This window comes from Artemia sp. Qi Xiang Cuo, chromosome 21 (genome assembly GCF_049724085.1).
Source record: "Artemia sp. Qi Xiang Cuo chromosome 21, ASM4972408v1, whole genome shotgun sequence".
Taxonomy (NCBI): Eukaryota; Metazoa; Arthropoda; class Branchiopoda; order Anostraca; family Artemiidae; genus Artemia; species Artemia sp. Qi Xiang Cuo.
The window spans coordinates 18,485,004-18,509,157 of record NC_142814.1 but is presented as its reverse complement, the minus strand read 5'-3'; the positions used below and the strand labels follow the sequence as shown (position 1 = coordinate 18,509,157).

The window sequence follows — 24,154 nt, the reverse complement described above, 5'->3', positions numbered from 1 at the left end:
GAAGGCATAGGGATTACCAGCCCTACTCTTTTTGATTTTTTATCGTCTTGACTTTAACTTGGTTACTCATCTAAATTTCTGTTCATTTTTGAGTTTCATTTTTGTGTTTATGGTTATTTGCGGCAATTTTGAGTTTGATAGATTATTTGATGTTATTTTTGCTCATTCTCGGCTTAATGGAGCTCTTTACTTTTCTTTGAAAACCTTGTCTTGTGGGAAAAGTTTTTTAAATTAATATACATAAAGGATTTAAAAAAAGACTTTAATACTCAATTATGAAACTATAGACGGTTATAAATCAGGGTAGCTAACCCTATAGACGTACCTGCTCAGTGGAAGAAAGGGGATGTCCCCTGGTATTGACTGATATGAAGTGTAACCTCACAAAAAAACCTTCGATTCCCATTCCCTTATTGATAGGGTCAGTGCGTACCTACACCCAATAGAGCTGAATTATAGAAGCTAGCTATTCTTTAAATTCTTTTTAAGCTCCGAGATACAACTACATATACCATCATTTATAGAAACGTTACGTTCATTGTAGGAAAGTGTATCTGAAAAAAGTTGAATCTTCAACTGAATTGTGGGGCATTCTAATATCCTCAGAGAAATACTATCAAGGGGCCAAGACATAGACAAGGTTTCAGTAGGCTGAAGTCTGAGGCCCAGGGGACTCTAACGACTGGCGTCAGTTGGGAGGAGGGGGACGGAGGGAGACGCTTTTTTTAGATATTTCATTGAATTTGCATTGAAGAGATATGAAATCAATCAACAAAATTACCACCCTAGATTTTTTTAAATATATCCCCCTCCCCTAATTTCCATGAATTTACGCCACTGACTGTAGTGCTACAAAAAAGTTTCTGAAATAGACCAGAACTTGTTATTTTGCTAATTTTAACAGTAGGCCTATATTTATTTTTTGAAAGAAAATGTGGGAATTAGCTACAATAAAATTCGTATTTGTGCAACTGCGTTACCCTTTCTTCATTCTAACAATCGGATTAAAGAAAGTGAAGCTTTGCTTCAAACCCTCCTCCCCCCTCCTTGAAGAAGATTTCTGGACGCATATAAGCCGTCATCTTTATTCTTATGTTTTGCGGGAGTACTTGCCATTTCAATATTTTGCAAACGATTATCTTCAAATTCTGCAAACCAATGGAGCTTTTTTATGACGAGTATAAAAAAAGTAGCAACGTCAGCAAAACTGAGCAAATTTCGCAATAGATACTTAAAAAGGCTTCCGAACGTCACGGATGGAAATTTTGGGCACAGATTCTGATGACCAGAACTTTATTGGAAAGTCTATAAAATATTACGAATTTTACAGATATCTTTCCCAGCGTTGCCAACACGGTACAATTGAACCGCTTCTGGTACAAATTAGGGGTCCTGGTACAATTCCGTATATTTGGAAATTTGTTAGTACAATCAAATTTTTCAGTAAGTTTTATTTTTATTTGCTTCTTTCTGAGTCGGATATCTGTTCGAGTTTTAGTATATTTAAAATTTTGTTCTTACAAAACAATACTTTCTTTTTAGTAGCCCCCCCCCCCAAAAAAAAAAAATCGTAATCAGAAATCACAAATTTACGTCTTATAAGAGTCGTATGAAATAGCTTCTCCAAATACTTCTTTTGTCAGTTTTTTTTTTTTGGTAAGTTTTTTTGTTCAGTCTGCAGTAAATCCACCAACAGAGTGAAATGCAATGAGGTAACAACTTGAATCCAATGGAGCTGCTTCTGCGGTTGAGATTGTTTCTAGTTCGTGGCGCTAGTAGGGGTAGAATTTACCGGCCATTTTCTCAGGTCCCACATTAAGTTTAGCCCATCTTGTGTGATACTGATATAACTCTGTGGCACTTTATCATAACAAAATTACGACGCCCCATTGATAAGAAGCAGGTGTTTTACTGCCTCTTATAGCTCTTCGTCATGTTTTTCTGTAATTTTTTTATGTTCATTCAATCGCATTGCCAGCAGAAAACTTTGAGGGCATGTAGCCCTCCCAAGGGCTAAACATCAGCTTAGCTCCCAGATTCCTGATAACAAGTTTCGGCATCCATATTTGTTCCTTCTTATGCGAGAAACTGAAATCACTCAATGTCATATTACAACTGTCACTAAATGGAAAATTAAATTAAAAAAAAACAAGTTTTTCAACTGAAATTAAGGAGCAACATTAAAACTTAAAACGAACAGAAATTTTTCTGTACAGGAGGGGGAAATCTCATCCCTCGGTCTTTACGCTAAAGTCGTAAAATTGTTTAAAAATAATTCTCCTTCCACAGCCCTTGTGTTTCAGAAGTCATTCTTAAAGAACTGAAACAAAATTCAAACTTTAAGATTATAAATTATAAATAAAAACAAATTTTATTTATAACTAAATAAAAAAAAATTGTTTTCAACTGAAATTAAGGAGCAACACTAAAACTTAAAACGAACAGAAATTTTTCTGTATAGGAGGGGGAAGTCTTGTCCTCATCCCTCGTTCTTTACGCTAAAGTCGTAAAGTTTTTTAAAAACAATTCTCCCTCAACAGCCCTTGCGTTTCAGAAGTCATTCTTAAAGAACTGAAACAAAAATTCAAACTTTAAGAGCGAGATATGAGGAAGAGGCAGCCCCCTAATAAACGCAATAATTTTTGTCCATTTTAAGTTTTAGTGTTGCTCCTTACTTTCAGTTGAAAAATTTTTTTTTTATTTAATTTCGGACAGTTTTTCAAATCATACCAGGTTACTCCCCCCCCCCCAAATTGTTAAAAATTCCACCGGAAACTTTCTTCCCCAAGACCCCCCCCCCGGGAGAAAATTCCACCGAAATTTTCCGAATATTTCCTAATAAAAAATAATATTGTGTAAAAAATGGGCGAATTCTAGAATGTATAGCCCTTTCACCAGGGTCCATGGGCGTTCATGCCATCCTCAAAGGCACAGTTGGTGGACCTTTTAACTATGCTGAACGAAATGGCTATCTCAAAATTTTGATCGGATGCTTTTGAAGAAAAAGGGGTGTGGGAGGGGCGTTAGTTGCCCTCGAATCTTTTTGGTCATTCAAAAAGAGCACTAGAGTTTTTAATTTCCGTTCGAATAAACCCTCACCCGATCTTCTGGGACCATTGGTTCGATACAATCAACCGTAAAAAAAAACATCTTTTCATTTCATTTAGCAAAATGTAAAAAATTCCATATTTTTTTAGGTAGGAGCTTGAAAACTCTACAGTAAGGCTATCTCATATGCTGAATCTGATGGTGTAATTTTCATTAAGATCCCTTGTCTTTATGGGGGTGAAAACCGGCTTGTCTTTATCGAAAACCGGCAAATTCTCTCAGGCTCGTAGCTTTGGATGGAGAACATTAAACTTAATGAATTTCGCATATCGAGAATAAGCATAAAAAGTCCATTCTTTTGGTACAATAACTGTCATCAGAATTCCTATTTTTTAGAGTTTGTGTTAATATTGGTCCGAGTCGTTCCTTAGCCTACTTACAGTTCGTTACCACGAACCGCTTGACACATTCTTAGCAGGCCTTGCGGTAATCCAGACATTCCCCCCTCTCAAAAAAAAAACTCCACGATTTTTCCCACCACGTCCCAAGCTTCTTATTTCATATAATGCGCATATTTTGTTACTCCAACCAAATGCGCCCCCTTTCCATCAGAAACATTTTCTTCGCAAATGCTCGACTCTCAGTGATATTCTTTGACCATTTCCAGGACAGGAGCTGACAAACTCGGAAGGTAGTAGGACCTACATAAAAAGGGATTTCAGTGCCCAGTTTCAAAATCGTGCGCAGCAGAATGACGGACGCTACGCGTGGCGCTCCAAGATAAATCTTGACAGCAGAGAATAGGCGACTCCCTGATAAAATATAGGACCATTAAGCTGGAAATGGCAGAACAAAGTATTAAATAACACGAAAGATACGACTTTCATCAATTTCTTATCGTTCAGTCAGAAACACAAACAGTCCAGGGGACAGTATTGCAATCTGAAACTCACTATGATATGATTTACCTTGACAATAGACGGAAGCTTCCAACATAAAACTGACAAATATAAAACAAAGTCAGCAGAGCATAATAATGGTTTTTTTCTAACCTTGGAATTTTAAAAAGATGAGAATACTAATTTTTAGAATGCGCCTGCTAATTATTATACCACACCTGCGACAATACCCACGTTCATTATAAACAAGGAAGTAAAGATTACAAAAAGAAATTCGAATTAAATAAAAAGTGTACTCAACCAATATATCAGGAGGAATCCCTACGCACGGGTAAGTTCACCGAAATTTATCTTAGAGGGACTCTATGCAAGCGTAACAAAATGGAAAATGTAAGAATTTATGGGGGATTTCAAACAGATTTTGGAAACTACTGGAATATATAGGGCTCTAAGGGCCCCTACAAAGTAAATTAATTGAGAGCAGGACTGTGTTCCCTAAGATTCCTTCAAAAGACTCCTCCCCGCCCCCTTACAGACAAAGGGTGGGGTAAATTATAATTTCCGTGTTGTGACCTCACCAGAAAAAATCTCTGATATTTCCTCTGTTCGGGTTGAACCTTTGTCCAGCTATACACTTAGGTATCATGACAATTATGGTGGGAGGATAGTATAGCATAGGCAAAACATGCATATTTTATGTACTTTGAAGTTTTTTCCATAATACATTCCTTCTGTTTTTGGGGGGATGCCCATTCCCTCCTGTTCTGCACATGGGCGTACGGAAGGGGGGGGGGGGGCAGAGGGGGCAGCTGCCCCCGCTTTTACACTAGATATGGCTGAAAAATCAGATGGTTGAAAAAGCAGTTGAAAAAAGGTAGATGGCTAAAAAGAAGTTGATAAAAGATAGATGGTTGAAAAAGCTGGAAATAAACTGGTGGAATGACAGAATAAAAGTCAAACAAGAAGTAATTGTCCATAATGTATTGGAAAGATTTAGTTCTAATCCAAGAAGATTGATTAATGCTGAATCTTATTGATGATTCATGATTTTGGGTGATTACTTATTAAAAAGATTTCATAGGTATGATAGAACTTGCTCGCAATGTAAGGTTTTGTGAACTGCCAGTATAACTTCAGCCCCCCTCCACCCTTCATCAAAGAATCGGCTGCCCCCTCCACCTAGAGAAGAAGATACGTACGCCCATGGTTCTGAATGAACACAATTTTGAATACCAAGTAATGAAGTGGAAAGTTTGTTTATGAAGAACAATACAACTTAAAACGAAAAGGCAGTAATAACATAAATTTTGCTCAAATAGCAGAACAATGAGATATAATAGGAAATGTCACTTCTTTGAGATAATAAAGAATAAAAGCATTAAACTTTGTACCCATGACATTTAACAAAGCGATGGTCACCTAAAGAAAAACTAAAAGATGGTGAAAAGTACATAGAAGTCAATTCACAAAAACATGGAGGGGGGAGGGGGGGGCGAAATTCAGTTTTCAAAATCAAGAAAGGGGGCAAAATCATTGCTTTTTTTCAAGCCTCCCAACGAAAAAAAAAATGCATTTTTCAATGAGCTCGCCTGAGAAAAATGTATGCTTCAAAACTGAAGGGGGGGGTGGGCTAAATGCCCCTGCAAGAGTAAGGTCCAAGTTAATGAGCCCTCATCTCCAACAAGACTAAGACAAAAAATAAAGTGCAACAAAAAAAAAACTTTTTCGCATATAGACTATGCTCCGCGTAGCACAGAGAATCTCCCGATTATCTGCCTTCGACCGAGAGTATAATAAGTGGCCAGGAACAATTCATGCAACACTTTCTGTGTCCTCCCCCCCCCCCAATTTCTCAAGGTACCCATTTGGAGCTGTGTCGACTCTAGCTGAGATTACAAAGTCACTCCATTTAAATCTGTTCTAAACGAAATAATCGGCAACACCAGCACTCAAACCCCTGTCCTTGCGGACACAAAACTGCAATTCTGGCACTCTAGCCATCTGGCTAGCAAGGTTCACAGCAAAAAAAAATAGACAAGACCAAAGCAAAGAAGATGAAACTCAACGCTTCATATTTTTGACTACAAAAAGAACTTGAGACGCACCTCATAATTTGGATGTTATCTTATCTCTCCTTATTGTACACATTTTCTATTGATATATAAAGCAAGCCTAAACACCCCTAAAACTCAATAATATTATATTCTCATTGAATACAAGGGGAATTAGTGGGCAAATTGTACAACATTTTTCCTTCCCATTTTAGGATTCAATGCTAAGGGATGCTTTTACAAAGGGATAGGAGCTTTATGTTAGGCAAGTCAAGTATGCAATATTTGCAAAATGGCATTATGTTTGTGTCCTGATGACAAGAATTTGATGATACCTCCCCTTTACCTTTCCACAGAGGACACATCAGGTCTATCAGGATCCCAAAAGACAACTAGGACATTGCTGTTACTTCTTGACTCAGTTGGATTGGGATCAGAAGTCCTAGTCTGCTTGATTTGCATAAGGTAAGAATTTAAAATTCCTTGCGTACAAATGTCAGATTGAGTTCTGATCCACAAGAAGTATAACTGGTGGATTGACTCTTATTCCACACTAAGTTACTTTAAGATGCAATACCCTCTTCTAGTAAATGTCTTGCAGAGAAAAAATTCTTTCTCTCTACCAGAAAGACTGAATTGGGTTTGGATGTCCAAAAGGTATAACTAGACTAGGGCACAGACGATTTTCACGAAGTTTCAGTGAGGTACAACAGCCCCTTTTGCTAGATGTTCCGACAACACAAATTTAGAAAGCCCTCTCCCCTACAGAAGCCATATCAGATATGGGCCTTTAATAAATACAACCAGAAAGCTTATTAATGCTTTCTAACAAGCTCAGCTAAGATCCAGCACCCTCTTCTGTTAGATGTCCTGGTGGCAAGAATTTAGGGGCCCTGCTTCCTTCCATCCCCCACAGAGATTGCGTTATGGCCTCCAAAAATCATAACTAGAAGAGCACTTCTTACTTCATAGATTCTGATAATCCTTGCTGATAGGTATCCTGGTGGCAAGAATTTAAGCAAAGAACCTACCTCTGCCTTCCTCAGCTTCCCCATAGAAATCAGATTAAATCCAGCAAATATATAGGTACTACTAAAACACTAGATTGTACTTCCTACCAGATTTAGTTTCCTTTGGTAGATGTGCAAACATTCATATTTCTCACCAAAAAAAAAAAAGCATAATAAAACTAAAAAAGCATAAAGGGGTTTCTTCACTGCATATTCGATTGGAAATTGAGAGTTATAGTGCCCTTTTTAACAATCGAAAGTGATTGGAGGGCAACTAGCCCCCCCACGCCCATCATTCCCCCAAACACATCCAATCAAAATTTTGAAATAGCCATTTTGTTCAGCGTAGTTGATTTCCAGATAGAAAATATATTTTTGAGGAGGACACTCCCCCAAAACCCTCAGGGTAAGGGTTTTAAGATATGCCCTGAGGGCATATAAGGTTTTTATAGAAAGCATTGTCGTAGAAACTTCAAAACAGGCTCATTAAATTGGAAATTCGAAGGGCTAGTACCCTTTTTAATAGTCGAAAGTAATTGGAGGGCAACTAGCCCCCCCACGCCCATAATTCACCCAAACACATCCAATCAGAATTTTGAGATAGCCATTTTGTTCAGCACAGTTGATTTCCAGATAGAAAATATATTTTTGAGGAGGATAATCCCCCACAACCCTCAGGGCCAGGGTTTTAAGTTATGCCCTGGGGGCATTTAAGGTTTTTTTAGAAGGCGTTGTCGTAGAAACTTCAAAAAAGGCTCATTCGATTGGAAATTCAAAGGGATAGTGCCCTTTCTTATAGTCGAAAGTGATTGGAGGGCAACTAGCCCCCCCTTACGCCCATCATTCCCCAAACACATCCAATAAAAATTTTTAGATAGCCATTTTGTTCAGCCTAGTTGATTTCCAGATAGAAATTATATTTTTGAGGAGGACACTCCCCCACAACCCTCAGAGCAAGGATTATAAGTTATGCCCTGGGGGCATATAAGGTTTTTATTGAAATCTTTGTCTTAGAAACTTGAAAAAGGGCTCATTCGATTTGAAACTCAAAGGGATAGTAGCCTTTTCAATAGTCAAAAGTGAGTTGAGGGCAACTAACCCCCTCTCACGCCCACCTTTTCCCCAAACACATCCAATAAAAAAATTTTAGATAGCCATTTTATTCAACGTAGTTGAAAGTTTTGGAAATTAGGTCTTTAAGGATGACAATCCCTCCCCCAACAGCCCTCAAGGCAAGGGTTGTAAGTTATACCTTGGGGTGTATAAAGTTTTTATTGAAAGCGTTGTCGTAGAAACTTCAAAAGGGTTCATTCAATTGGAAATTGAAAGAGCTAGTGCCTTTTTTAATAGTTGAAGGTGATTGGATAGTGACTAACGCCCCTCTCACGCCCACCATTTTCTAAAACACGTCCAATCAAAATTTTGAGATATCCATTTTGTTCAACGTAGTTGAACGTTCTGGAAATTAGGTCTTTTAGAATGATAACCCCCTCAGAGCCCTCAGTGCAAGGGTTGTAAGTTATGCCCTGGGGGCATATAAGGTTTATATAGAAAGTTGTTGTATAAATCATAGGAAATTGGAATTGGAAATTGGAGTGGCTTGTGCCCTTTTAAATAGTCGAAAGTGATTGGAAGGCGACTAACACCCCACTCACGTCCACAATTTCCCCAAACACATCCAATCAAAATTTTGAGATAGCCATGTTGTTTAACGTAGTTGAAAGTTCTGGAAATTCGGTCTTAGAGGCTGACAACCACCCTAACAGACCTTAGGGTAAGGGTTGTAATTTATGCCCTGGGGGCATATAAGGTGTTTATAGAAAGCGTTGTTGTTTCCAAAAGGGTTCAATTCGATTGGAAATCGAAAGACCTATTGCCCTTTTTAATAGTCGAAAGTGATTGGAAGGCTTGACATTTTTATAGTAGAGATCGAAGTGGGTATAATGTATTATTTTTTGTTGTTGTTGTTGTTTAGCCCAGGGCACTTCATATTGAAGGAGTTGTCGTGGGAACTTCGAAAAGGGCTCATTCGATTGAAAATAGAAAGGGCTGATGCCCTTTTTAATAGTCAAAACTGAATTGAGGGCAAATAATCCCCCTTCCACTCCCACCCTCCCACGCCAAACCTCCTATTTCTGTTCTTAAAATTTACTACTACTACAACAAACAACACATCGCAGCACCAAGCCGCCTGAGGCCAACACCGCTACGCATGCTCCTCCTCCACACCAATCTATACAAAGACTCCCTTTTTACACCAGCCAACGAAGTTCCCATATCCTTTAAATCTTTCTTTATGACGTCCTCCCAACCCAGACGGGGACGACCTGCTTTCCGTTTAGCCCTAGATGGTTGGTCGAAAAGAACAATCTTCGGCAATCTGTCATCCTTCATCCGAACAACATGCCCTAACCACCTCAACCTTTCTTTCATTATAGACCTAGAAAGCGGTATTGAACCACATATTTCGTATAGCCTATTGTTTGAAATACGGTCAGTCAGCCGGGTACCCAGAACAATCCTTAAGCAGTTATATATTTCTGTATATAACTTATATAGGCCTAGTCAGTGAGTTACACATATTTTAAGTAGTAGGCTAAATATGTCACTGAGTTATATATTTCTGTATATAACTTATATGCCTTTTCAGTCAGTTACACATATTTATAAGTAGTAGGCTAAATATTTCACTCAGTTATACATTTCTGTATATAACATATATAGGCCTAGTCTGTAAGTTACACATATTTATAAGTAGTGGGTTTAATGTGTCACTGAGTTGCATATTTCTGTATATAACTAATATAGGCCTAGTCAGTGAGTTATGTATATTTATAAGTAGTAGGTTAAATATGTCACTGAGTTATTGCCTTTGCAAAACAAAAGTGATCCGTTTATCTGGCCTCCCCCAGGCCATTCAGCATGTCCCCAGGTGGCGATAGGGGAACGCTCTACAGATATGTAGGGTACCTCCATAGGAGGCATGGACCAAGGGGGGACCTTGTCCCTGGGGGTCCATAATAGAATCTGGGGCACCCTTGCCCGGGGTCATAAATACAGGCGGAGGAGGAAGAAGGCCCCTCAAATGTACACTCAAACGGGCCCACTTGTTTATCCACAAGTTCTTTGAGTTGCAAACCTTCTCCCAGCAATGGGTTAAATTACATGGTGATGCAGAACACCATCACAGGAGGATCCTCTAAATGAGGACAACTGCGGCAGGGTGGAAAATCCATATCTCTGGACAACGGCATCTGCACAGGGCTGCCTTGACCTTTTCGGGGTACCTGCAAGACTGGGGACCGTGCGGTCAACTCTATTCCCACTTGAGAAGTGGCGCCCCTCGAGGAAATTATAGCCTAGTAAACGACACAGCATTCGCACGGGATTCTGACTAATGGACAATTCTTCTGGGATTGGTATGTTTTGATGGGCGTCTTTGGGCTGAAAAACCTCTTCCTAGCTAATTTATCTATTACGGGTTGCCTCCCCGTGATAGCATAATATTTGCAGGCATGAATATATAATGAGTAGGAGGTAATAGGCTTGAGATTGTCTGTGCAGGATTTCGACTCTTGTTGATAGAAGAGCATCGCCAAGTGCTGAAAACCATGTTGTGACCAAGATGGGCCCAGGATTGCACAAAGCCTCCATTCATGGAGGTCCCAGGGACTTCTTACTGTCCGGTTCTAAGCCGGCTTAAGCACTTCGGTGTAGACTTGTGAAAATTTGTGATCCCCGTCCTGCACCGGTATCCGGGATCATTGCTTTTCCTGAGGCAAAAAGAATTTCAATGATTTAAAGAACATGAAAATTGGAACTTGGAATGTTATGACGTTAAAAAATGACTATCGTATCGACATTTTGACTGACGAATTCAGACGATTCGAACTAGATCTATTAGGAGTTTCAGAAACTCATATCCCAGGGGTAGGAAGCATGAAAATAGGTGATATAGAATTTGTTTACTCAGGCAGGAAGGATGGGTTACATAGACAGGGAGTAGGGCTCATGATGACTAAGGAAGCTGCTAAGTCTTGTTTAGGCTGGGAAGGTATTAATAATAGAATACTAATTGCTCATTTTATGACTAGTAAGTTCAAGGTATCAGTTATAGTAGTATACGCCCCTGTAGAACCGACTGATGGAGATACTAGTGACTCAGAGGAATTCTACTTACAGTTACAGGAGCAAATAGACAAGGTCCCAGGCAGAAATATTATGTTATTGCTGGGAGATTTTAACGCCCAGGTTGGTAGAAATAAGGATAGATAATATCCTAGCTTAGGTAAATTTGGTGTAGAAAAAGAAAACAGTAATGGATACAGACTTGTTCAATTTTGTAGGTATAATAATCTAGGTAAAATAAATATAGGGTATGGTCATAAAATTTTTCAGAAGCTTACCTGGTATTCGTGCGATGTTAAGAAAGCAAACATTACTGATTATGTTATAGTTAACTGAATACTAGCAGGATCAATACACTATACAAGGGTCTCTATGAGCGCTGTTATAGATGTTTAAAGTGAAGATCACCATCTAGTAGTGTCAAGGGTTAATTTAAAGCTGAAATATCGGAAGGGTAACTACCTCCCGGGAAGTTATGATGTTAGTAGACTCCAGGATGAGAATTTGAGAGAAACTTTCCAGGAACAGTTGAATACTAAACTTGAGAGTTTAAAATTTGATAATGTGGAAGATGGTTGGAATAATTTTAGAAAAATAATTTGTGAAGTTGCTGAAGGTGTATTAGGGAAGAAAGCTAGAACTGCAGCTAAGAATATTAGTGAAAAAGCTTTAAGTCTAATAGAAAGGAGACAGGACTTGTACAAGAATTATCTGAGTGATAGATCACATGAAAACAAAAGAAATGTAAAGAAAGTGGAGAGAGCATTGAAATATGAACTATGGAGGTGTGAAGTGGAGGCCATGGATAAAATTACTGAGGATTTAGGAGATGCAGCTAGACGACATAATTGTAAAATATTGTACTGGAACGTTAACAAATTGAGAGGTAGTAGTCAATCCGGACTTGTCCCAGTTAAAGATAGGAATGGGGTGGCAATTAGCGATAAGACAAAAGCTAAGGCGAGATGGGCCGAACATTTTGAGAATTTGCTTAACCGAGATAGAGTTGCAGGAAAAAATATAGAGGAAAATGAAAAAGTTTGTGATACCTTGGATGTGAAGGAAGATTTGTTTTGTGAGGAGGAATTAGAAACAGTACTAAAAGGATTATAAAGAATAATAAGGCTCCAGGTGCTGATAGGGTAGTAAAAGAGTTTCTTAAATATGGTGGCTCTGAGGTTAGAAATAAGTTATTGGAGATTATGAATATGATTTTTGAAAAAGGGGAAGTACCTAATGATTTTAGGAAAACCTTAATTATGACACTTTATAAGAAAGTTGATAAAAGTGAGTGTTTTAATTATCTAGGAATTAGTATGATATCTGTAGGTATCAAATTTATTCGTAATATGATACTTTTTATACTTAGAGATTCAGTATACAAAGTTTTAAGAGAAGAGCAGTGCGGTTTTAGAAAAGGCAGAGGATGTGTTGATCAAATTTTCACTCTTAGGTTAATAATTGAGAAGTGCCTAAGTTTTCAAACACCTTTTGTCCTCAGTTTTATAGATTATGAGCAAGCGTTCGATTCTGTTGATAGAGGAGCTTTAGTAAAGGTTTTATCCTTGTATGGTATACCAGACAAATACATTAAAGTGATTAGTGCTATGTACGAGAATAACACTGCTGCGGTTAAGGTAGGAAATGAGGTTAGCAGCTGGTTTTGTATTAAATCAGGAGTTAAGCAGGGTTCTGTTCCATCCCCCTTTGTATGGATTATTTTGATGGACTTCGTTTTAAGAAGCACAGGAAAGGCAATGGGAGATCACAGAATCAAATGGGAGGAAAAAGTCTCCTGGACTTAGATTATGCTGAGGATTTAAGCATCCTAGATGAAAGTGTGGGCAAAATGAATGAAGTTTTCGAGGTTTTGCGAGTTCAGGGTGCTAGTATTGGTTCGAAAATTAATGTTAGGAAGACTAAGTCACTAAGGCTAGGAATAAGTGAAGATGAAAAGGTGACGTTGGGTAATGAAAAGATTGATCAGGTTTTCATTTTCACTTAACTTGGTAGTATTATTAGTAAAGATGGTGGGAGCAGTGAAGATCTTAAAAATAGAATAGCCAAGGCTCAGGGTGTTTTTTCACAGTTAAAAAAAGTTTGGAAGAATAGGAATATAAGTCTGCGAACTAAGATAAGAATCTTAGAAGCTACAGTGATGACAGTGGTCAAATATGGCTCTGAAGCATGGACGCTCCGAAAAGCAGATGAAGATTTGCTAGATGTTTTCCAGAGAAATTGCTTAAGGATCTTAAAATTTAACCAAATCAAAATAGCGTAAGTGTATCCAAGCTATCAAAGAAAGTAAACAGATTTTTTGCAAATGGTAAGTTTTCCATTTCAGGTCAACTAGAGGAGGTATGAAACTAAATTAAACAGTACTATTTGTGTTCAGATTTTTAAAGGGGTGCATGTTGTTAAAAATTGCTGAAAATTTTTCTCCAGCATACAAATAGTAGGCCAAACTATAAAGTCTTAAAAAACGAAAAGATTTAAAGAATTATTTTCCTTTTCCCTGAAAAGATAATGTCAATATAAAACGAACAGAAATTAATTTAAAAAACTTTTTCCACAAAATAAGTTTTTCAAAGAAAAGTAAAGAGCTCCATTAAACCAAAAATGAGCAAAAATAAAATCAAATAGTCTACCAAGCGTGAAACTACCAAAAATTAGCATCGATAAATAAATGAAACCCAAAACGAACAGAAATTACAATAATTAATCGAGTCAAACTCAACATGAGCAGAAGTTAACATAAGTTGGACTCAAAACCCCTATGCCTTTCCAAGGCCAGAACAAAATTTGCACTTTACCAAAAAAATACAAATGAATGTGCATTGTCAGTTTAATATATATATATACTGATATTTAGTAATCAAAATGTTAATATTATTTGATTTATTAAAGTTATAAAAGTAAAAACATTTCTATTGTTTTTTTAACCTAGAGATTTTTAACCCTGGCCATTTCTTCTCCAAATGAAACTGATCTTCGATGAACCGTGACAAACTTTATGCTATAAAAGCAAAAGCTTCAGAAACTGATTTGCAGCACAAATGAGGTCAGGCATGACTCAAACTTTGGATGCATACCAAAATTTTTACAAATTTAACTCAACTGCTTTCCAAGTTAGAGAAAAGTCTATCATCTAGAAGCTTACCACATCTAGACTTACTGTCTATAAGCTTTCTCTAGCAAGATGTTAAGTTGTTGACTTGCCAATTTTACCTTAGCCCTGGCTAGAAAACGCAGTTAAGAATTTCAAAAAAACTTTGGTTAAGCCCTTATTTAAGAAAATTTATGGGTAAATTTGGTAATTATGGATAGACTTGTTTTCTTTTTTTTAAGGAAGCAGATTGCTTGGCATGACTATTTCTGTTAAATTAATACAGGATTTACGTAAAATTTTAACAGAAGAACCGTATAGTTCCAGCGAAGGGAAAGATTCAAGATTAATAAATGAAAACTTGCTGAATCATAAAACTCATTTAGTCCTTATTTTATAGATGACTAGCTTAACTGTTACACATTGCTACAATCTACAAAACAAAGAAAATTCCCCCCTCCCCCTCCCCAAAAGAAGTTCTCCCCTCTGTATTACTAGTGATTGTATTTTTTAATTATAAAGTATATGAAAATATTCCCACATGGATACAGCTTTCCCATCAAATTCCCCCTGGAAAATCCCCCAACACTGCAATTTCCCCTTCATTGGGGAATCAAGTCCATAAATCAAGAACAAAATAATGCACTGAAGTAATAAACACAAACATTTTTTTTCTCAAATGACACGCTTTCCACAATAGAGTTAATCCCAGACTGAAAAATGTTGTCTTTTACTCCATGTTTATATAACTTACATAATTTATCTAACTTTTGATTATGTACTGTAAAACGGGGTGGCTTTGCACACTTTTCCTGGTTTTTAGTCGGTAACTTCTGAATGGGCTGAGCTTTTGTCTCGATTTAAATTGCGTTAGTGTATAACACCATCCTGCTGTAATTACCTTGCTTAAAAAAAAGTACCAGTCATGGAGAACATTTTTTTTTATATCTTTTGTTGGGCCAGAGACATCCCAGGGCCTGGGGTGACTTCACCCCAAGCCTTTTTAACCCCTTTTTGAAGGTGTTTTCCGACTATAGGGGTAATTTGAGTGTTTCTGAGGGGTGGCTTTGGCCCTCGAAACGGATTTTTTTTAAAAACTGTTTTCATTGGATATTTTATTCTTCAAATATATAAAACTAAGCTACTGATTTCGCACTTTCTAAAAATCACAGATCTGATGTGCTAGACTGGGCGTGGTCCGGTTAAATCTTAAAGAAACTCACAATTGGAAAATCTTTAAAATCAACTTCAAGACTGTAAAAGAACTCAACGTCAAGAACTAAACCACATAAATCCCTCAGAAATCCAAGAATTCAAACACTAGTGATCTAGATGATGAACAAGCGTTAGAAACAGCAGGTGGGTTTTGTAACTTGAGAAGGTATCTAGGTGTTCATACCAGATTTCATTCACTTCTTCTGGCCATTTCCACTTCTTCACTCCAGCCATGGCCATTGCTTTTATCTTTAGTCTTTTTTTCTTGGGATCAAGCTGATTAATTTCTCCTGGGAACCTCCTTCTTCATATTCAAACTGAACAAAATTGCCTGGTTTGAGATGGTTGTAGATCTCAATTCCAGGCAGTGACTTTTCACGTGGAAGCTGAGTCTCTTGCTCTCCTTCATCTTTAGACGAGTTTGAGCTTTCTGGTTTCTTGCTTTGTTTGGGAGCAATCTTCTTTCCTTTTTGGGCAATAGCTTTCTTTCTCACAGGAATGGAGGCACTGTTTCTCTTTCTTTTCAGTCTTACTTGATCAGGATGAATTCCATCCTCAAACATCCTTGTCTTGGCTTCTTCTGCTTCCAGATCAGGATCATTGCTTCTTGAAGCTTTGCGACAGAAGTTTTCAACAGAGTAGCTTTTGCCAGCAGGAACATCAATTTGTTTCTTTTTTTTGCTGTCCTTTAGGGTTCGTTGGTCCCGCGCATGTATGTCAGCATGCCAATAACTGTCTTATTGAGGACAATTGAACCGTCTGTTGATGATGCTGTAGGCAAATGAGAACCTTCATTCTGTCCAAAGGTACAATTCCACTTTTAGCAAAGCCAGAGATCAGGTCTTGTGCCCCATTTGCATCCATCAGCAACTCTGTCAGCTCCTTTAAAAGCCCACGAAAAGCTCTTCAGGTAACGAAACTTCTTTTTGACATTCACCACATGCCTTGAATTCTGTCAGGATCTGCCTCCACTTCACTTTCATAGGCCAAAATATGGCCACACCGAGCAGCTGAGGAAGATGAGTGGAGTTCAGGATCTCGAAAATCCTCAATACATATGTTTATTTTTCAGACGTGTACTTCATAAGCTGTTATTCAGTGTTTAATCCCATTCTTTTCTGTAATAGTTTTTGTTCAACCTGTGAAAAAAGGAAGGTATAATTCATTACCTGAGATAAACAGCAATCCTTTAACACTCTTTTTCCAGGTTTGGGTCAAAGTCAAACAGGAGGGCAAAGTGACTCCATTTTACGGTATACAAAGAGTCAGAAAACGATAAGTATATCAAATAAATTTTCGTATGGAGAATCCCGCCCCCACACCCACACATAGAATTCTCCCTGGAAAATTTTCTCTACATGTAAAATAACAATGACATTTCGAAATTTCAAAGTATTTGAAAAATAAGGTAGAATACCAGATTAACAAAACTGATGAATATAAAATTCAGAGAATTTATTAAAGAAGAAATAATGCAATTGTGGAAGTATGTTGGATAATTCATAATTAACTAACCATTAACTGAATATCCAGAAAGTGTGGACAGTATGAGCAGAAGGAACTGTCAAATATTTGTAATGAGGGATTTATAATTTCAGTCAGCACAAAAAGTATTCAGAAGTCCTTGGAGAGAGGAGGCTGAAAAAATTACACCCAAAATGTTCACATGAGTTTACTCAACAACTTCTTGAGGTTTCATGGCAATTGGATGAACAGGGTAGTAGCACATACATGACTGAAAGACATACATTCATTTCTATTTGTATAGAACAGTTTAAAATCAGGAGTCAAGCAGGGTTATGCTTTAATCTTGTCTGTATATTAAATAAAAGAAATGTTTTTCAACCGAAAGTAAGGAGCAATATCAAAACATAAGACGAACAGAAATTATTATGTATATAAGCCTAAGGGGGGTTGTCCCATCCTCAATACCTTGCTTTTTCTGCTAAAGTTTGAGTGTTAGTCCTAATTCTTTAAGAACAACTTCTGAAATACAAGGAATGTTTAATTAGAATAATATGCCTTTTAAAAGTTCTAAAAAACTTTAGCATAAGAAACAAGATATTAGCAACCTCCCTTATGTATGTAATAATTTCTGTTTATTTTAATTTTTGATACTGCTCCTTACTTTCAGTTGAAAAACTTGTTTTTTTAAATTCTATTTCAGATCTTTTCAAATAATGCTGGGGAATCTGGTCCCCCCCATGGTAAATCCCTTCCCTCATGGAAAGCTCTTCCCACATAAAATATCCCCCATCAGATATATTCCATTCTAGCTGAAAATTCCCCTGGAATTTTTTTTGGGGGAGTTCTGGCTGAAAAATTGTTCTTAGCATACATTCATTTGAAAAATTCCCCTTCATGAAAAATTATCCCCAAAAATATCCCTCCTGCTAGTAGAAAGTTGCTTCTGCAGAAAATTCACTTTGAAGAATTTATCCCATGGAAAATCCCCCCTCCTCTATGGAAAGATACCTGGTAAAATTTTCCCCCAGACTATTCCACTTAACATCACATGTAAAATTGAGTCAGTAAAGAGATAGTAAGACAAATAAAAAGTTTTCTATAGGAGTTCTGGCAAATTTCCCCAGTGTGAAAATTTCCTTTGGAAAGTTGAACCTGTGGAAAATTCCCCAGCATAAAATTAACCCCTCTCCCCCCTAAAACAAGTCAGTATAAATTGTATACTTCCCACTAAAAATATTATATGTAAAAAATAGGTTAATTTCATGACTTACAAACCTTTCCCCAGGGGATGTGGTGGGTCATGTTATCCCCAAAGACATAGTTACTGGGCTTTTCAACAATGCTGAACAAAATGACTATGTCAAAATTTTGATTGGATAGCTTTGACAAAGAAAGAGGGGTTAGTTGCCCTCTAATCTTTTTGGTCACTTAAAAAGGGCCCTAGAACTTTCAGTTTCTGTTCAAATGAGCCCTTTCCTAATATTTTACAACTATTGGTTTGATGCAATTACCCCTGTAAAAAAAACACATCAATGATCATTTTTCTGAAAAAAAAACACCACAATTTTGCAGACGGGAGCTTGAAACATCTATGATAGGGTTTTCAGATATGCTAATTTGATGGTGTTATGTTCATTAAGATTCCTTGACTTTTAGTCAGTGTTCTTTCCTTTTTTGAAAATCAGGCAAATTTTCTCAGGCTTGTAGCTTTTGAGGGTAACATTAAACTCAATCAACCTTATATATTTTGAATCAGCATAATAAGCCAATTCCTTTGATATATTATTGATGTCAAAATTCTGTTTCTAGAGTTTCAGTTACTATTGAGCTGTGTTGCTCCTTACTTACAGTTTGTTACTACAAACTGTTTGATTATTTTGATGAACCTTGTCCTATGAAACAATGCCAACATTATAGCCCAATTTGTACAAGATATAGAGGTAAAAATTTTCTAGATGAGAACTGAGTATTCTAGACAAAATTTTTAGCATAATGAAACAGTTTTTGGGTCTTCCCTAAATTTAAGAAAGCTTATATTAATTAATTATAATAGCTTATTGTATATGTATAATTACTGTTCTCTATCAAATGTGGTTTGAACATCAAAATGAATTTTTTACAGCCAAATAACCTAAAATATTTTTAGATTATCCTGACAAATAAATAGATAAAAAAAAATATGTATAGAAAAGGTCAAATTGCAGCTTATTATAACAGCTAAAAAAAAAGGTATGCTGCTATTATAACAGCATATAATAAAAGCTAAAAGATATGGGACTAGACTTTACAGATCATACTGGATGTATTCTCTATTTCTTGGCCATTCAACCAGAAAGTGAAATGGGAGGTTGGGAGCCAGCCATCCTGCACTTTTGCACACTGTTCTTGTTTAACTTCCCTGGATTTCTTGAGGTACCCATTTGAAGCTAGGTCAATTCTGGCTAAGATTACAGTTACACCACTGACCCCCTCTAAACACCCAAACTCAGGCTCCCATTTTGAAGCACAAGGGATTACAAGTCTAGCACAAAAACCAAATAACAGGTTCAGGTTCAGGTTCATACATTTTTATTAACAAAAAAACAACTCAATGTGACAACAAGTTGCACTAAAGCAAGAAGATGCTTGAAAAAGCGACCGGTTGGATATCATGCATGCCAAATCATCAAACCAATTAAAATGAAAAAAGGGGAAAACAATAATAATAACAGAAAATAATGATAAATATATAATGGCAAAAAATATAAAATAAAATATCTACAAAAAAAAAAAAAAAAAAAAAGAAGCCTTCTCTCGAACCATTAACACTACCAAATGGCTTTTAGAATAAAAAAATAACTATAATAGCCTAGTTTTGTAACAAGCACTTCAGGAAACAATGCAATAGTTGTAGTTCCTTGTTGAATGCAAAAATAACAAGAATTGCAATATACATTATTGAGCACAAGGACGGCTAGCTCATTGCTGAAGTTTTGAGTTTCTTCAACTATTTAGCTAGATTGTGTAACTCAATATGTCTTTTTCTGTTCTTTCCAAAAATACTAATTGCTTCCTTTGCAAATTTTATTTTAAGCCCTTAAAATGAGTTTGTTAAAATTATATTTGTCTGCAGAAAGGGTTACCATACCAAAAATTCTGAGAAATGCTTTAAAACAACTTTAAAAACTCACTTATCTCAATAAAAAAAAGTACATTACTTTACTTAACCCCTTCCCCTTGACAGATAAACATTCAGCCTAGCTTACCATAAATGTTCTTACTCTTTGTTAGAATAGCCCAATTCTTTCTTTTGTGCCAATTAAATAGTATTTACTATGAAATAATATAGAACAAAGAGTGACACTATTGAAAAAATACAGCTTGAGTGTATGGAGTAAAATGTATATTTACTCATCAGAATGGGGGCAAGAGGTAAAGTGAAGCAATACAACTATTGGGATGATACAAATAAGTGCTAATGGTACTTTTAAGGTAGATATTAGAATTTTGATTGTGTAATAAAAAAAAGTGCAACTAAGGGCTCAAAATAAAATTTATGAAGGAACTAATTATTATCTTTGGAAAGAGCATGCAAAAGTATAAGCCAAAAATTGGGGCTGCTGAGAAGGAAACATGTTAAGAAAACAATTCTTACTTCATAATATGCAGAACAACTGTAGTTAACACATTTTGACTGTAATTCCACTATACTGCAATTCTAATTCCACTTTATATATAGCCCAAATTATATGTTTCCTATTGTTTCAACCCATAAATTGAATCTATACTAGAAAAAACAAGAAACAGAAAACATAAAGGGAATAAATCATTTGGGCATTATATTCATTAGAATAGGCTATAATGGGGTAGCCTAATTGGAATAAAAAACTTGCATTTTATAACATAATTTAGCTAGGATAAATTGAATACATCACTTGATGCCCGTTTTATGCTGTGTCAGAGTTTAATAATCTTTTCTGTGGTAAGTTCCATTTTGAGCCCTTAATGGAGCCCTAAAAGGTAAAAAAGTCCATAGTTACCAAAAGTTTAAAAACATGTTTAAGCAAAAAAAAAACTGTCTAGGGAGAAAAATTTGCCCTGTCAATTGTTTTGCTCCAAAATTATGGGGTAAATTGGAATCTTCCCCAGAAGCAATTATTGAACTATGAGACAGCACAGAAAAAGACATCAAGTGATGTATTCACTTTCACCCTGGCTAGATTATGTTGTAAACTGCAAATTGACCTATAATGGTTGGCATTAAATGATGGATGTCAACTGCAATAAAGTTAGCAATAGCCTAAGCCTCCTGGATACAGGGTCTGTCTCTGGAAAATATCCTATGCCTCAGCAGAAACAGGCTTTTAATGTGAAAAACTTATTTGCTAGTTATAAAAACTTAGTTATAAAAACTGTGTAAAAACTTAGTTCATATTATAGACTCAGTGGTGGATCCAGGGGGGACATGCTCCTCCCCCCCCTAGTGTAGTCCAAAGTAGTGTAATTTACTAAATTAACTCAAGTTTGCATTAATTAAACTTGCTCCAAACACAAGTTTATTGGATTAACCTATTTTGCAACCCCCCCCCCACCCTAAAAAAATCCTGGATCCACCCCTGTATAGACTTTTGAATAAAGTAAACATAGCCTACCACTTGATGCCTTTTTGATGCTCTTTCTAAATACAACAATCATTTTTGGGTAAATTTTTTGTTGTTCATATTATTGACTTACAAATAAAGTAAACATACCACTTAATTCCTTTTTTTATGCTATTTCCAAATATAATAGGCTATTCATTTTTTCAGAAATAAATTTTACCCCCACCCCTCCTATATATACCAATTCAGGAGATAGCCTATATTTGCACATTAGGGGGGGGTAAATTTTATTTCTGATGTAAATGAGAGGTAAGTTCAAACTTCCCCCCCTCATGTGAAAATATATACTCTGAACTGATATATATAGGGGTGGGGCTAAAATTCATTTCCAACAAATATCATTATTAGCCTATATTCAGAAAAAGCATAAAAAAGGCATCAAGTGACATTTTTACTTTATTCATAAGTCAATAATATGAACAATGAAAATTTACCCATTTTTGTCAGAAATGAATTTTACACCCACTGCTATAGGCTATATACCAATTCAGGGTATATATTTGCATATTAAGGAGTGGGGTAACTTTTATTTCCAATGCGAATGAGAGGTAAGTATAACTTTACCCCCAACCCCCCTAATGTGCAAACATATAGGCCAACCCTGAATTGGTATATGGCCTATAGGGGTGGGGTAAAATTCATTTCTGACAAAAATGATTTTTTTATTTGTAAAGAGCATAAAAAAAGGCATCGAGTGGTATGTTTACTATATTCGTAAGTCAATAATATGAACTGCTAAAAATTTACCAAACTTTTAACACACAGCAATTTATTTTTCCATAGGGATGAGAAATTAATTTTCTTGTTAAAGATGAACTTACCAGAAGTGTAACTACACCTCATCTAATATATTTGAATTTTGATTATTCTACTATGCAGTGTTGCTGTATTTTACTAAAGACATTATGATTTTCAAGACTAGCCCTTCGTTTCTTGCAGCGGAATTACGGATACGAACTAAACGGAATTAGACAAAATGACAAACCAACAAAATATGTTTACAGAAATTTAACTTTTAAGCACAAAATTCTGTAAATACAGCGTTGATAGAACTGAAAATAGGTTATAAAGATCACAATGAATTATCGGTTTTATCATTTAATTTGCTAGCTAAAAGATGAGAACAACTACTTGATGTACTTTTTAGCGCTGATTCCTGATTTATTAAGATCTGACATTACAAATCTAATGTGAACTTTCCCCTTATAGAGCCAAGTAAATCTCTATGCAATACAAAGTAATTTTCTGATTCTTGTTGGCTCGAATTTTTTTTTTGTATGCTTATTCTTCTTCAACGGTAAGTTCGTAATGCCAAATAAAGTTGGTCTGAAAAATGAATCAGCAAAATAAGAATACCTTGCCCAGCTGTTCTGGTGCTGTGAGACGGTTTGGGCCTTTACTGTGTCACAAGCTGATTCCTCCGTCACTATCCTTGTAAGCAAATCCCTGCTTGTGTGATGTCGGGGGAGGGGGGACCTTTTACGAGTTTGCCTAATTAGAATCATGACTGAGAACGTCCCTGTAGGGTGACTTGAGGAGTAGCACACTCCTCAGTAGGCTAAAAATTGTAGCTTATTAAAAGACATAAAGTTACAATGTAATTTGATTAAGTATATTTATTCTGAGTTTTTGAGTTAATTTTCTATAAAAGGGGGAGGGCTAAGTAGCCTCTTTCTGGATATATTATATATTTTGAGTTACCTCACAATTAATGCGTGGTGGCCGGCTTTTACTCCCTCTATGATTACCCCCCGGAAAATACCCCCCCCCCCCACCCGGAAAATACACTCCTGTGGAAAATACCCCCCGGAAAATACCTTTTCCCGAAAATACCACCCGCGGAAAATAAATAAAATTTTCAGTTTTATAAAGTTCTCAAATAAAACTCAAAATTTGAGAACTTTCTTTGAATTTTATTTTTTTAATTTCCGTAGAGGAAAGGAGTTTTGGTACTTGTGTATTATGGGCCACTTACTCAAGTTTACGCTGTGTAAAACTCGAGAACAAACCTGTTTCTTCGTTAGTTTTTTTCAGCCTAGCATAAGACAAGACAAAGACAAGTGAAAGAATATATGGGAAATATGCAATTTGGGCTATATATTTGCACATGAGGGGGGGGGGTAAAATATTTGGACAGTTTTATGTCAGAAAATAATTCTTTCTAGGTATATGGGCATTAAAAAATTACAGAAGAATAGCGAGGTATATGTAAATTTTTTTAACTAAAAAAAAAAAAAAAAAAAAAAAAAAAAAAAAAAAAAAAAAAAAACAGTATAAAATAAATGTAGTGTTTCATTTAAGTGGGTTTTTTCCAAGTGTTAAGTGCTTTTTTTTTCAATGACTGTTTTTCCAAGTATTAAGTACTATAATTTGGTTAACGTAGTTTTTCATTTAAGTGTTTTATGGTGATCGTTCATCAAAGTTTATGTTATCTGTGTTTTTCATTTATGTTATTTTACTGTGTTCATGGCCGTACATTTAGCTTTAAAATATACTTATCTATCTATCTATCTAATATGGAGAATAATTGTACCAAACACATTTGCATGCGGACCCGCTATACTTTATCCCCATAATGTACAAATCTAAA

General features: G+C 36.2%; 1 protein-coding gene across 2 annotated transcripts in view; it reads right to left on the bottom strand.

Annotated features, from left to right (window-relative positions):
- LOC148939302 (uncharacterized) overlaps positions 1–22,774 on the bottom strand; it is a 161,886-nt gene extending 139,112 nt beyond the window's left edge. The window contains exon 1 of one of the 2 annotated variants that reach the window (XM_089106563.1): positions 22,705–22,774. In XM_089106563.1, the coding sequence (XP_088962689.1) occupies positions 22,705–22,742 (38 nt within the window). In that variant the 5' untranslated portion in view covers positions 22,743–22,774. Of the gene's footprint in view, positions 1–22,385; positions 22,414–22,704 lie in introns of those variants that run through there. The other variant, XM_089106564.1, reaches the window with a different exon arrangement.
- Between the last annotated feature and the right edge of the window lie 1,380 nt (positions 22,775–24,154).